Source organism: Abramis brama (assembly GCF_963993115.1).
Source record: "Abramis brama genome assembly, chromosome: 17".
Classification (NCBI taxonomy): domain Eukaryota; kingdom Metazoa; phylum Chordata; class Actinopteri; order Cypriniformes; family Leuciscidae; genus Abramis; species Abramis brama.
Window position 1 is genome coordinate 13,171,440 of NC_139979.1, and position 13,031 is coordinate 13,184,470.

Sequence of the window (13,031 nt, forward strand, 5' to 3'; positions counted from 1 at the left end):
CTTTTATATACGTGCCCTTGAAATAACATTACTATATACATCTTGAGACAAAACAATTGCACTGACATATTTTAAGATATGTCAGTGGAAGATGCCTTCAGTTAAAACAGCTCAAACATGCATTTTAGTCTAAGACTATAGTAGCTGTCTGTGAAACCAGGGTAATGCCTTCCGATGTCATGAAGGCCACATCAGCTATTGGATGATATTAACCAATTAGCTATTTAGGCATTGTTTTAGCAAACCTTCAATCGGTCTGGCTTCATTCTGATATATAACACTGACTTTTCTCCATCCAAGTCCCACCAACATCCATAAAATTTGACAACAATAGTATGGAAAACTGCACTTCTTAAGCCAAAATCATGCATTTCATTTTAATAATAAAAAATGTATTTTAGGCTGGTCCAGCTAACGCGTGTCCTAGAGTAAATAAACAGGCCTTTTCCCTTACGAGTTCTACCTTTCATATATGTATGAGTGGACCATCTCTGACTTATAAATTCTCACAAGTTACACTTGGAAATATGTCTCATTAAAGAAGTAAAGTTGAAAATAGCAATTCCCACATGCTTTAAGGCATCTTTACACTGGCTAGGCTCTAAGGTGGCTCTGTGCCTGCTTCAAATTGTGTGAAGACGCAATGTCACATAAACAAAATATATTAAAAAAAGGTTCTTTGTCATTGTCATGACGGAGCATATATGTTTCTATATTCATTATATTATTTTAAAAATAATTTCATAACATTATTTTGTAAATGCATTTATCCTGCCTCTGTGTAGCATTTAACATATAAGTGCACCTTTTTCTGGAATATAAGCCATTTTATATGCAGCTTCTCTATCGCCTTTGCATTGTAAAATGGCATTACATTAAAAGAGATTTCCCAAATCTGTACTTGTAAGACCGCAATGGAGTGACCAGTCAAGCGGTCTCTCTCTCTCTCAGACACACACATACACAATTCATCTCCCTCAGTCTCTCTCTCCTGCAGTTTTTTCTTCCCTTTCGAATAGACCTCTGTCCCGGCTCCCATTGTGTTGTAACCATAGAAACCAACCTTGCAGAAGTGCGCATGCGTTATCATGTCTGACGTCAGACTATGAGCGCTCCATCTACTGTTTGAAGCACGAGAGGCTTAGAGTCTGGCTGCAGAGGTACTTTGCATTGATTTACTGTTGCAGGTGTGTAACCCAGAGCGGTGTTCACTTAGTCCTACTGGTCGGAGTTTGTTACAGCTCATCATCACACGATTACCATTCAATAAACAACCGGCAAACCTGTGACAGAAAGGAACAAATATAGTCTACATTAAAAAAAAACTAAAATTTCATATTAGGCATGTTCATAAATCTGTAGCAACTGATAAATTGTATACATCCATTTACCCTATTCATACTTAGTCTATAATTTAGTAATTGGTCTATAAGTGTAACGTTGTAGTAAATAACCAAATAAAAATGGTTATTATTTTTTTCTGTTCTGTAGGCTACTGTAAAGTGATTTGAATTAATCTGTTCAGTGAATGATTCAATGATTCATTTATAAAAACAGTCACTTGTTGCCATTTACAGGTGTAATTTACACAATTTCTCTCATTAGGAGAGATGCAGCACAGGCCCGAAGTGGCCCTGATGCAGCATGTGTGTCTTATGGTTTCAGAATCAGATTGGGTTTCCATGTATGCGGACTTTGGACCTAATGACTTTTATACTGTACAAACTATATTCTAACCCCTAACCCTGAACATACCCATCACAGAAACAAAAGGTTTACCAAGACCACACACAAACAAGTTAAAGGTACACTGTGTAACTTTGCATGCATTTTGCGGAAGAACATTGTTTTGGTTGTGCTTTGGCTCTATGTGACAGTGTGTCCGACTCTCTAACCATTAGGCCACTTATTACGAGCTCTGTCGTGTTCTTTTTTTTGCCAGCAGACTCTGCTCTGTTCGGCAGGTGATTCTCCAGAGGTTTGAGATTTAGCTGCTCCATGTCAACCTTTCTCGCTAGTTGTGACAACTAACCTATGCCACTCTCACACCATACATGCGTCAAAGTAGCCAGAGCAACTTTTCTATATTTACAGATATGATGGCGCGATGATATGACACGATTTCCTGTGAAAACCATTCAGACAGGTCTAAAATATACACACTTATAATAGGCTATAACCACAGTGAAACAGGGTACGACAAAAACACATTTGAAAGGATTGATGTATTGACTTTTGTTTAAAAAAAAAAAAAAAAAAAAGTTACAAAAAGTTACCTTTTAATGTTCTCCTTAATTACTTAATGTCCTGGACAGCAGTGTTTCAATAGTCTTTTTATAGTCTCCCTTGTATCTGTCCCAGAGCTGATCATACTGACCTATGATCAGCAGCAGAGCTTTCTGCAAAAGAGGTATCAAAAATAAAGTTCACAAAAGTAGAAAATTGGGGAATGACAAGAGCAAAGAAATAACCTGCTTAAATAGATCTGGATTAGTAAACATCAGCTTGTATCATCAGCACATAATGCTTAAGTTCTGGGTCATAAAGGCAAACTGCTGTGTGTGTGTGTGTGTTTACAGCATAGCCTTTACAACCATAACAACACACACATATTTTATTTAAAAGTATCTTTAAATGTGTATATGTAAAATATATATACACACAAATAGAGTATTTCATAATATAGTTTTTCCCCTCAAATTATTGAGCTGATAATATCATTTATAACAAAAAAGTATTGCATTAATGCAAAATAAAACCTTTTTCAAAAGTCATCTCAGACTTTTGGACCCTGTATATAGATGCATATATAGATAAGATAAATAGTAGGATTTCTTACCTACTAAGAGAAGAAAACTGAGCAGCCATGTATTACAGCGATTTTTCCATGGTTAAGGGGTCTTCTTGCTAAAAATTGGTCAGGAAGTGCTCTGATAAAATGTCTGATTCCAGACAAAACAAAGGAATGTTATGGGCTTTAAAACAATACTAGCATAGAACATTCGGAATTTGTTTCCCATGATGTACTAACAAAATAAGTCTATGGGGCAAGGCACTACACTAGGATAAACATTAAAATACACATTATAGGAAAAAACAAAAAAAAAAGTTAAACATTTGAACATGAGACATGTTAACATAAGTTAAAACCTCATGTCATGACCCTGTAAAGCCAGAAAATAAGAGAACACACAACATGCACAAAGCATTACGCTTTTAAAGAATAGCTTGTAAACCCTTCAAAATGCCGTTCTCCATGAACCCCACTTTTTAAGTGTATTACTGTAAATATGATTTTTGCTTTTATTTACGACTATTCTAAATTTTAATACATTTTACATTAAAATGCATTTCTGTGATGGCAAAGCTGAATTTTCAGCATGATTACTCCAGTCTTTAGAGTCACATGATTGATCAGAAATCATTCTAACATGCCGATTTGGTGCTCAAGAAACATTCCTTGTTATTATCAATGCTGGAAACAGTTGTGCTGATAAATATATTTGTGGAAACCTTAATCTGCATGTTTTTATACCCCCAAAAAGAAAAGAAATTATATATATATATATATATATATATATATATATATATATATATATATATATATATATATATATATATATATATATATATATATATATATATATATACATACATACAGTGAGGAAAATAAGTATTTGAACACCCTGCTATTTTGCAAGTTCTCCCACTTGGAAATCATGGAGGGGTCTGAAATTGTCATCGTAGGTGCATGTCCACTGTGAGAGACATAATCTAAAAAAAAAAAATCCAGAAATCACAATATATGATTTAACTATTTATTTGTATGATACAGCTGCAAATAAGTATTTGAACACCTGTCTATCAGCTAGAATTCTGACCCTCAAAGACCTGTTAGTCTGCCTTTAAAAGGTCCACCTCCACTCCATTTATTATCCTAAATTAGATGCACCTGTTTGAGGTCGTTAGCTGCATAAAGACACCTGTCCACCCCATACAATCAGTAAGAATCCAACTACTAACATGGCCAAGAGTAAAGAGCTGTCCAAAGACACTAGAGACAATTGTACACCTCCACAAGGCTGGAAAGGGCTACGGGGAAATTGCCAAGCAGCTTGGTGAAAAAAGTACACTGTTGGAGCAATCATTAGAAAATGGAAGAAGCTAAACATGACTGTCAATCTCCCTCGGACTGGGGCTCCATGCAAGACCTCACCTCGTGGGGTCTCAATGATCCTAAGAAAGGTGAGAAATCAGCCCAGAACTACACGGGAGGAGCTGGTCAATGACCTGAAAAGAGCTGGGACCACCGTTTCCAAGGTTACTGTTGGTAATACACTAAGACGTCATGGTTTGAAATCATGCATGGCACGGAAGGTTCCCCTGCTTAAACCAGCACATGTCAAGGCCCGTCTTAAGTTTGCCAATGACCATTTGGATGATCCAGAGGAGTCATGGGAGAAAGTCATGTGGTCAGATGAGACCAAAATAGAACTTTTTGGTCATAATTCCACTAAACGTGTTTGGAGGAAGAAGAATGATGAGTACCATCCCAAGAACACCATCCCTACTGTGAAGCATGGGGGTGGTAGCATCATGCTTTGGGGGTGTTTTTCTGCACATGGGACAGGGCGACTGCACTGTATTAAGGAGAGGATGACCGGGGCCATGTATTGCGAGATTTTGGGGAACAACCTCCTTCCCTCAGTTAGAGCATTGAAGATGGGTCGAGGCTGGGTCTTCCAACATGACAATGACCCGAAGCACACAGCCAGGATAACCAAGGAGTGGCTCTGTAAGAAGCATATCAAGGTTCTGGCGTGGCCTAGCCAGTCTCCAGACCTAAACCCAATAGAGAATCTTTGGAGGGAGCTCAAACTCTGTGTTTCTCAGCGACAGCCCAGAAACCTGACTGATCTAGAGAAGATCTGTGTGGAGGAGTGGGCCAAAATCCCTCCTGCAGTGTGTGCAAACCTGGTGAAAAACTACAGGAAACGTTTGACCTCTGTAATTGCAAACAAAGGCTACTGTACCAAATATTAACATTGATTTTCTCAGGTGTTCAAATACTTATTTGCAGCTGTATCATACAAATAAATTGTTAAAAAATCATACATTGTGATTTCTGGATTTTTTTTTTAGATTATGTCTCTCACAGTGGACATGCACCTACGATGACAATTTCAGACCCCTCCATGATTTCTAAGTGGGAGAACTTGCAAAATAGCAGGGTGTTCAAATACTTATTTTCCTCACTGTATATATATATATATATATATATATTGCTGTCGATTGAGGCATTGACGGAACAGTCAATGATGTAACAAGGTCTTTTTATTAGTTAATAAGTTTAATTAGTCAGCATTGTACAGTTAAACCCACAGATACCCTAGTGTCAACACAAACATATACGGACTTTACACTGGATGTGTGCGTGTGTGAATGAGTGTATGTATGTGTAGTGTATCATTAAATATTTGGATATTGAAATATTGGAAGCATGAGAATTCATTTAAATACAAAGATGTCTGTGTGTATGTATATATCACAAGGTTGAAGAGCTGTTTGAATTATGATGAATGCTGGTGTGTATGCTTTGGGAGTAGTAACATGGTATGAAGTACACAGGCTAGGCCAAATTCCACACAACAAAGATGCAGTCTAAAAACTTCGACCTGTGTTATGATACCTCATGCCAGCACTCATCCCTGTAAGGAGCTGACTACACATATTGAGACAGTTCAGATCTATCAAACATTTGACCCATCGGTTATAATTTTCTTCTCTATTCCTCCCTTCTCGCCTTTCACAGCATCAGCTAGACAACTCCACCTGTAAACAGATGCACAACATGTAAAAAAATGAAGCCCGAATCTACATAGTCGATCCAAATAGACAAGTTTCATTGGGGCTGTGTAAGATTCGTACCTCTCACCAGTCGTAGCGAGGGCGGGAGTGAGGAGGGTGGTGGCGTGGTGACTCGTGGCGGGGCGAGGGAGAGGAGGAGGAGCTCGGAGGCGCTGTCAGGGCCAGCTGCTGTCCAACCCCTGCACTCCGGTCACGCCCGTAATCTAAACTACGGGCATTAGAGGGGCGGTACCGCCCCAACTCTCTCCTCCACTCTTCATCAAAGGCAGCTGCCTCACCTGAAAGAGAAAGAGTTTTACAATAGTGAATAGGAGAATTTATTTTGACAAGACGTTTCAAGACGAAATTTAAGCAGTTGCTGGCAGTTACAGGGAAAAAAAGAAGAAGAGAATAAAGAACAAGGGATTTGACCCACTCTCTTCCAGGTTGAAGTAGTCCTGTCTCTCTTCACGGTCTCCGGTGAGACGGTTCCTTGACCGTTCCATCACATGACCTCTCTCACCAATGTGATGCCCTATAGCCATTCGCTCCAGTCCACTCTCACTGTCCCGCATCGTTTGACGTGTCTCTCTGATCTAAACAAACATACACACACAGAAACAATAAGGGGTGATTTAACAGTCGTGCCACACTCTCATTTTCAGTCTTTTAGGGATGGGAATCATAAGAGTAATCAGAATAATTTGAATGTTAAATAAATCTTAATGGTTCCATTTACAATTCAAATTCGGGGAATAAATATCTGGTAAGGAAAAGGTGCATTTATGTTGCCAAATTCAAAACAAAAATATATGAACATTTCTTTTTTTTATAAAACACCATTGACAAAAAACAATGTTTATTTTTTTAACACACATTGTCTTATGAACAACCATTTGCGAACTATACTGATTTAGGTCTCGAGAGCTACAAGTATAGCATAGCAGTATCAGTTCTTAGGTCACAGATTCAGACATGATTAAATGAATGACTTGTGGTTCAGGGAGTTATATTAATTGAAAAGAAAAATTGGGATTCATTTACATTACAAGAGACAGATGTTTTAGACTTCACTTGTCAGTGTATGAAAAAAAGAAAGAAGTAATTTGCTTGAGAATCGGACTTCTCTGGTCATGCAGTATGTTTTTAATCAACTAAAAATAACCGCCTCATAAGAGTAATTTGCTTCAGAACTAGACTTGACTGGTCCTGTTTAAAAAAAAAAAAACGCTAATGAGAGTCATTCGCTCGAGAACCGGACTTCACTGGGCGTGCTGTTTTTTTTTTATTCACTAAAACCAGCTCATAAGCGTCACTCACTTCAGGGTCGGCCTTAAATGGTTGCTTTGTATGTTTGAAATTCACAAAAAAAAAGCTCATGAGAGTCACTCACTCGAGAATCAGACTTTTGGTCTCTATGTATGTTTCATGCTATTTAGCAACGCCAGGTTCGCACATACTCCGTTTGCAGTGCGTATGCAGTATGTATTATAGAACGCATTGTTTTTACATATGATTCGTTTGCAGTGCGCAACTGATCTGCGGCTGTATACCACTAACACAACATGAATTCATTATATTTATTTTAAATCCAAAAGTTATTACAGAAAATGTTTTTTCAGCATTGTGATTCTCTTTGTACACAGTGCAGTTATACAAACTCTCAGAGATGTATTCACGTTCAAATTTAAACGGATTATCAAATTTATCATTTCTATACAGATTTATATATTAAAGGGATAGTTCACCCAAAAATGTTACCCCCCATGTCATTCCAAACCAGTAAGACTATCAATCCATCTTCGGAACACAAATTAAGATTTTTTTTTGATGAAATCTGAGAGCTTTTTGTCCCTCTGTTAACAGCTACACAACTACCCATTTGAAGCTTCAAAAAGTTCATAAAGAGATCGTAAAACTAATCCATTAGAATTAAGCAGTTTAGTCCAAATTTTCTGAAGAGACGTGATCGCTTTATATGATTGAATTTAGGCTTTTATTTACATAAACATTCATCAACTCACACATCAGTTATGGTAAACGGATGCTCAAGCATGCTTGCTTGATATGTGAGAATGTGTTACGCAGCATGTTTGAGCTTCCGCAAGAACCAATGAGGTTTGTTCTCCACGTTAAGCAGGCTCGGTTGAGCTTCTGTTTATATTTGCTGATCAATGTTTATATGTGAATAAAAGCCAAAATAAATTTGTTCATCATATAAAGCGATCGAGTTTCTTCAGAAATTTTGGACTAAACCGCTCGATTCATATGGATTAGTTTTACAAGCTCTTTATGAACTTTTTGAAGCATCAAAGTGGTAGTTGTGTAGCTGCAAATGGAGGGACAGAAAACTCATATTTTATCAAAAATATCTTAATTTGTGTTACGAAGATGAACGAAAGTCTTGCCGGTTTGGAACCACATGAGGGTGAGTAATTAATGCCAGATTTTTTTTTTAAGGTGAACTATTCCTTTACTTTTCGTATTTTAAAATCACAAACATTTCAAATGAAAGCTTACACTTGACAAAAACAGCCAATTCACATGCCATTTCTTTTGCATTTAAATCTATATACAATAAATCCTGTGGGTCCTAAAGAACTTCACGTTTTCCCACCTCCACGAAGAGACGAGTGCCGCCGATTTTGTCGCCTTTTTTTTTATCTAAGTGTGAGGTAAGGAGTAGTTTTCCTTGTTTTACACTTTTGGCAAAAAGCCAAGTGTTGACTGAAAGAGTAGAGTTTAATTATAAGCATTTATGGTTAAATTATTAAATTTTCATGTCAATCCATTTTTATTTTTATGCGAACAATGTGCTGTCACTTTAATTCAATGTGTGGTGCACAGCAAAAATAGATTCTGTAATGGAAGCAATCGCTGCACTGCTGCAGACGCACCGCTCCTGGAATACATTCCCAGACCGCATCCGTGTGCAGTGCGAATGCTCTATCCAGTTAAATGACAAATCAAGTGAAAAATGAACCTAGGGTTAATTAACACATGGTTACCGAGTCGATCGTTCCCTGCGATGCGTTTTCATGAAAATCGAATGTATAGAGTTTTATCTTTAAAAACAGATTAGCTCATAACACTAGTATATAGGGCATAGAGTAAGTAAAAGTAAATCGCTAGTTAATACCACTAACAAGGCTCAAAATAGCCTCACACTAACACGGTAACATAATGAGGGTACTTGCATACAAACCGAAGCATTGAGAACTTTGTAAGTGTACAGACAGTTTAATAAGAAGATACTTTAAAAAGACAGTACATTACGCGTTGACATGCAGGAATCGATTTTCACTCCAGAAGCACTAGTCTCTGTTGCGTTCAATTTTTTTATTTATTATTATTTGTATTTATTTTTCTCTGTTACGTTCAGTGCTTTCTTCCGGAAACAACGGACCATATGAGATTCCAAGTCACAGTTCATATCACTTAGCACGGCGTTCGTTGCTCGATTAGTCGAGACTGTTTTCCAAGATGGCTCCTGCATGTCAACGCGTAATGTACTGTCTTTATAAAGTATCTTCTTATTAAACTGTCTGTACACTTACAAAGTTCTCAATGCTTCGGTTTGCATGTAGGGACCCTCATTATGTTACCCTGTTAGTGTGAGGCTATTTTGAGCCTTGTTAGTGGTATTAACTAGCGATTTACTTTTACTTACTCTATGCCCTATATACTAGTGTTATGAGCTAATCTGTTTTTAAAGATAAAACTCTTTACATTCGATTTTCATGAAAACGCATCGCAGGGAACGATCGACTCGGTAACCATGTGTTAATTAACCCTAGGTTCATTTTTCACTTGATTTGTCCTTTAACATGGGCACAGAAAAAAAATACACATCGCAAACGGAGTATGTGTGAACCTGGCGTAATGCGTGGAACCCTTTCAGAGTATTTTAATCTGCTGTTGTGCCCTGATCCGTGGAAAAATGCACATGCGAATTACGTTAACAGAACCAAATGATATGAAAATCATTTGGTTGTGTTTTTTTTTTTTTTTTTTTTTTTAAATGGAACTTCTGAATACGATTAATTGCATACATGTTTTAGCCATCATGACAGAAGCAATTTAGCAAATGATGAACAAATAATGGAGAACATCATTATAAATGGGCATATATCCAGATACGTGCCAGATATTCAATACTGGTGTTTAAGAATCAGTCATGGACATGCCTGCCTCAATGTCTATAACATAATATATGATGTATATGTAAAACATGGTAACACTCTGCTGTGTGTCTATGTCTCTTACACCCCCAGGAGCAGTGCGGAATTCACTGGTCTGCTGATAGACTTTCGGTGCTCCTGGATCTGTGGAGGAGTATGAGATGACTGTGGAGGAGGAGAAGGTCTGGCAGTTTGGAGAACCAGACATTCGTTCCTGAAGACAAAGAGAAGTTATGAAAGTGTGATCTAAGATCAGTTGACCTCAAGCATTCGTGCAGTTGTATTCTCTCAAAACAAATAATTCATGTTGATTTCACATTAAAATAACTTGAAACTTGAAAGTCACAGTCTGCACTTACTCCAGTTCAAAAGCTGCAAACAATAATGCACCATTGCAATCAACAAGCGGAAGCCTTGTTCTTGTTATTGAAAACCACAGTGTTTCAACATTTCAGAATTGTGGCTGCCAGGCCACCATGAAACTCACCATGTTCTCCATCATCCCACTCATCATACTGAACATGTCCATGAAACCTCCACCCTGAGAAGAAACAAAATGCACTCACATTAAAATTATTTATGATACTGCACCATTTCTGTCACTCATCAGATTAGTGAACTTCATTGAACAGGCAAAAAGGGTGAACAAGGAACAGTATCATACCATTCCCATCATGCCGAAGGGGGTCAAGGCTCCAGCTTGTGGCTATAGAGGGTGGAGGACAAAAAAATGGACACTTTCATTTTTAAAACAAATCTAAAATCACCCATAACACCTAAAAGTACAATTGAGCCAAATCAGCATCAAACTGATAGTCAACATATTAACATGGTCATTTTCACTTAAAATGTTCAAACCAGGCCCTGTTTTTGTGGCTCTGATGGGTACCTGTATGCGTGTACGCGGATGCTGGATCTGAGGGGTGAGAGGAAACGGATCCATCCCAAATGACCCAAAGAGACTCCTCATTTGGTGCCTGTGTGCCGCGAACGGATCCCTGTCGCAACATAACATGCATATCATTTATAGTCATAACATTTATTTGAAAGCACAAATTGATTGTTTTGTAATTTTAAAAGAACTAATACTCACATCATGTATGGGTTGTCATCCACATCATTCAAGTAGTGAAACATTTTTGTTGGTCTTTCTTGGTTGGTTGAACTTGCACCAATAAATAACTTCAGTCTCTTTAATCAAAAGCCAACACAACAACAGCTCAGGGGCTCTTAATTGGTCAACCAATCATCAAGCTCCCTTTGCCAGATACGCAAAACACGCTCAATTGGAGAATTAACGTTACACAATTCGGCCTGCACGTTATATTACCCAACCACAATGCAAACCATCAATTTACCGAGCGAGATAGATAAAACACCCCGATATAATAAAGCAGCTCTGCAGAACATTTATACCTAGGCGAATACTCTCGAATATTCCAGACAGGTGCTAATCCAAAACAGCCTGCAAGCTATTTCAGATCGTTAGCCTAGCATAATAACAAGCGCGCTGAAATGATTTGTTTTAAACCACAACAAGATTCGGAGAGGTACAAGTCAAGGTGAATTATGACAAGCCGACGAGAAAAACAGCAGCACGCAGAGCAGACGGACCGACGGAAATAACCGCCGCAGATGAGCACAGGAAGACAGTATGACAAAGGAAACAAAACCTTGAAGATCTTGGGCGAATATCTTGCTCTTCTAAGAGATTCACGCGCTGTTTTTCGGGGTGTATTACATCAGAACCGATGCTGTGTCACGCGCTGACACTAAAAAATAAACTCCATTGAGGAAGAGATGGCTTTGATAGGAAGATTACGTGCACTTAGTAAAGCAGGCACAAAAGCCAAACGTCAACAGAAAAGAGCGATGGGAGGGGGAGGAAGAGGAGGGGAACAGCCCTGTTCACATTCCGGTGAATCAAGATAAAAGTTTAAGCTCTGCTCTCAAAATAATAATATTTATTATTATTTTGGTTCGGATGCTTATATATTTTGGTCTCCCGTGGGTCATTCGAAGGTTATCTTATTGTTTTTAGAGCATTATTAATTGATGCTTGGGCATAAGCTCAGTATGGACGTTGTGCAATAAAGTTATATGTTTTAAAAATGTGAGGAAATAAGAGAGTTGCATTAAAGACATTAACTTCACTATACATTTTAATTTAGTTTTATTTTGTATATTAATTTTTATTTTATTGATATTTTTAGGATTTGTAATTTTCTTATATTTTTTTATTTTGTCATTGTGTGTGCGTTTGTTGATTAATGTGTGCAAAATATTAGGTAATTTGAAATGGTAAAATTGTACTATACATTACAATATGTGTATGTATATGTACAATAGATATGCATATGATTGAGGAGGGGGCTTTTATCCTGATACAATCCTTAAATTGCCTAGCCTTTGTTCTCTGTTCTCGTGTTCCGAAATTCCTTAATACATTTCACGTTGAAAAAATATATATTTTTCAAGATTAAATATAAATAATAGAGCTTTTTGCTTGTCTGTCGCTAGATGGCAGTATACAGTACGCCAACAGAGAGCCTCTCATCGACAGAAGGAAAGCCACCTTTCCACTCGTTTCCAAATTCGGTCACGTGATTGTCTATATCCTACTGACAAGCTTGTTTCATTGTTTAAGATCTCATTTCAGATCTTATTTTTTATATATATATATATATATATATATATATATATATATATATATATATATAAAAAATTTGTCATAGTGGTTTGGCTAAAACTTTTTAACTGCACAAAAACTTGTCCTCCATGACTTGCACCCTTTTGGATAATAGCCAACAAAAATTTGACTAATCACTATATGGGTTTAGCAGCCCCCTAGTGTGTTCATGATAAGGACTTTTTTATTATTATAAATTGTATGTATTAATAGAATATATTAGCTAATAGAAATGGAAATTAAAAAGCATTTTAATCATAGACATATAGCTGCTAATGATTTTACTAGCATTCTCAAACCTTTGGACCACACGC

The 13,031-nt window shown here is 37.3% G+C and overlaps 1 protein-coding gene across 1 annotated transcript; it reads right to left on the reverse strand.

Moving 5' to 3' along the window:
• Positions 1-5,316: 5,316 nt before the first annotated feature.
• Positions 5,317-11,913, reverse strand: mlf2 (myeloid leukemia factor 2). The gene is made up of 8 exons (XM_084087964.1): positions 11,122-11,913; positions 10,918-11,026; positions 10,693-10,734; positions 10,516-10,569; positions 10,114-10,242; positions 6,284-6,443; positions 5,929-6,146; positions 5,317-5,832 (listed from the first exon to the last, which is right to left on the reverse strand). Exons 1-7 carry the CDS (start codon positions 11,163-11,165, stop codon positions 5,932-5,934), a joined length of 753 nt encoding a protein of 250 aa, XP_083944090.1. The 5' UTR covers positions 11,166-11,913; the 3' UTR covers positions 5,317-5,832; positions 5,929-5,931.
• Positions 11,914-13,031: the final 1,118 nt, after the last annotated feature.

Excerpts from the sequence above, each read along its gene's own strand:
- mlf2 (XM_084087964.1), bottom strand. The coding sequence starts at position 11,165 with ATGTTTCACTACTTGAATGATGTGGATGACAACCCATACATGAT. Across the intron at positions 10,570-10,692 it reads CCTTCGGCATGATGGGAATG|GGTGGAGGTTTCATGGACAT; the intron begins GTATGATACTGT and ends GTTTCTTCTCAG. Across the intron at positions 6,444-10,113 it reads TCCGCACTGCTCCTGGGGGT|ATCAGAGAGACACGTCAAAC; the intron begins GTAAGAGACATA and ends ATGTTTGTTTAG.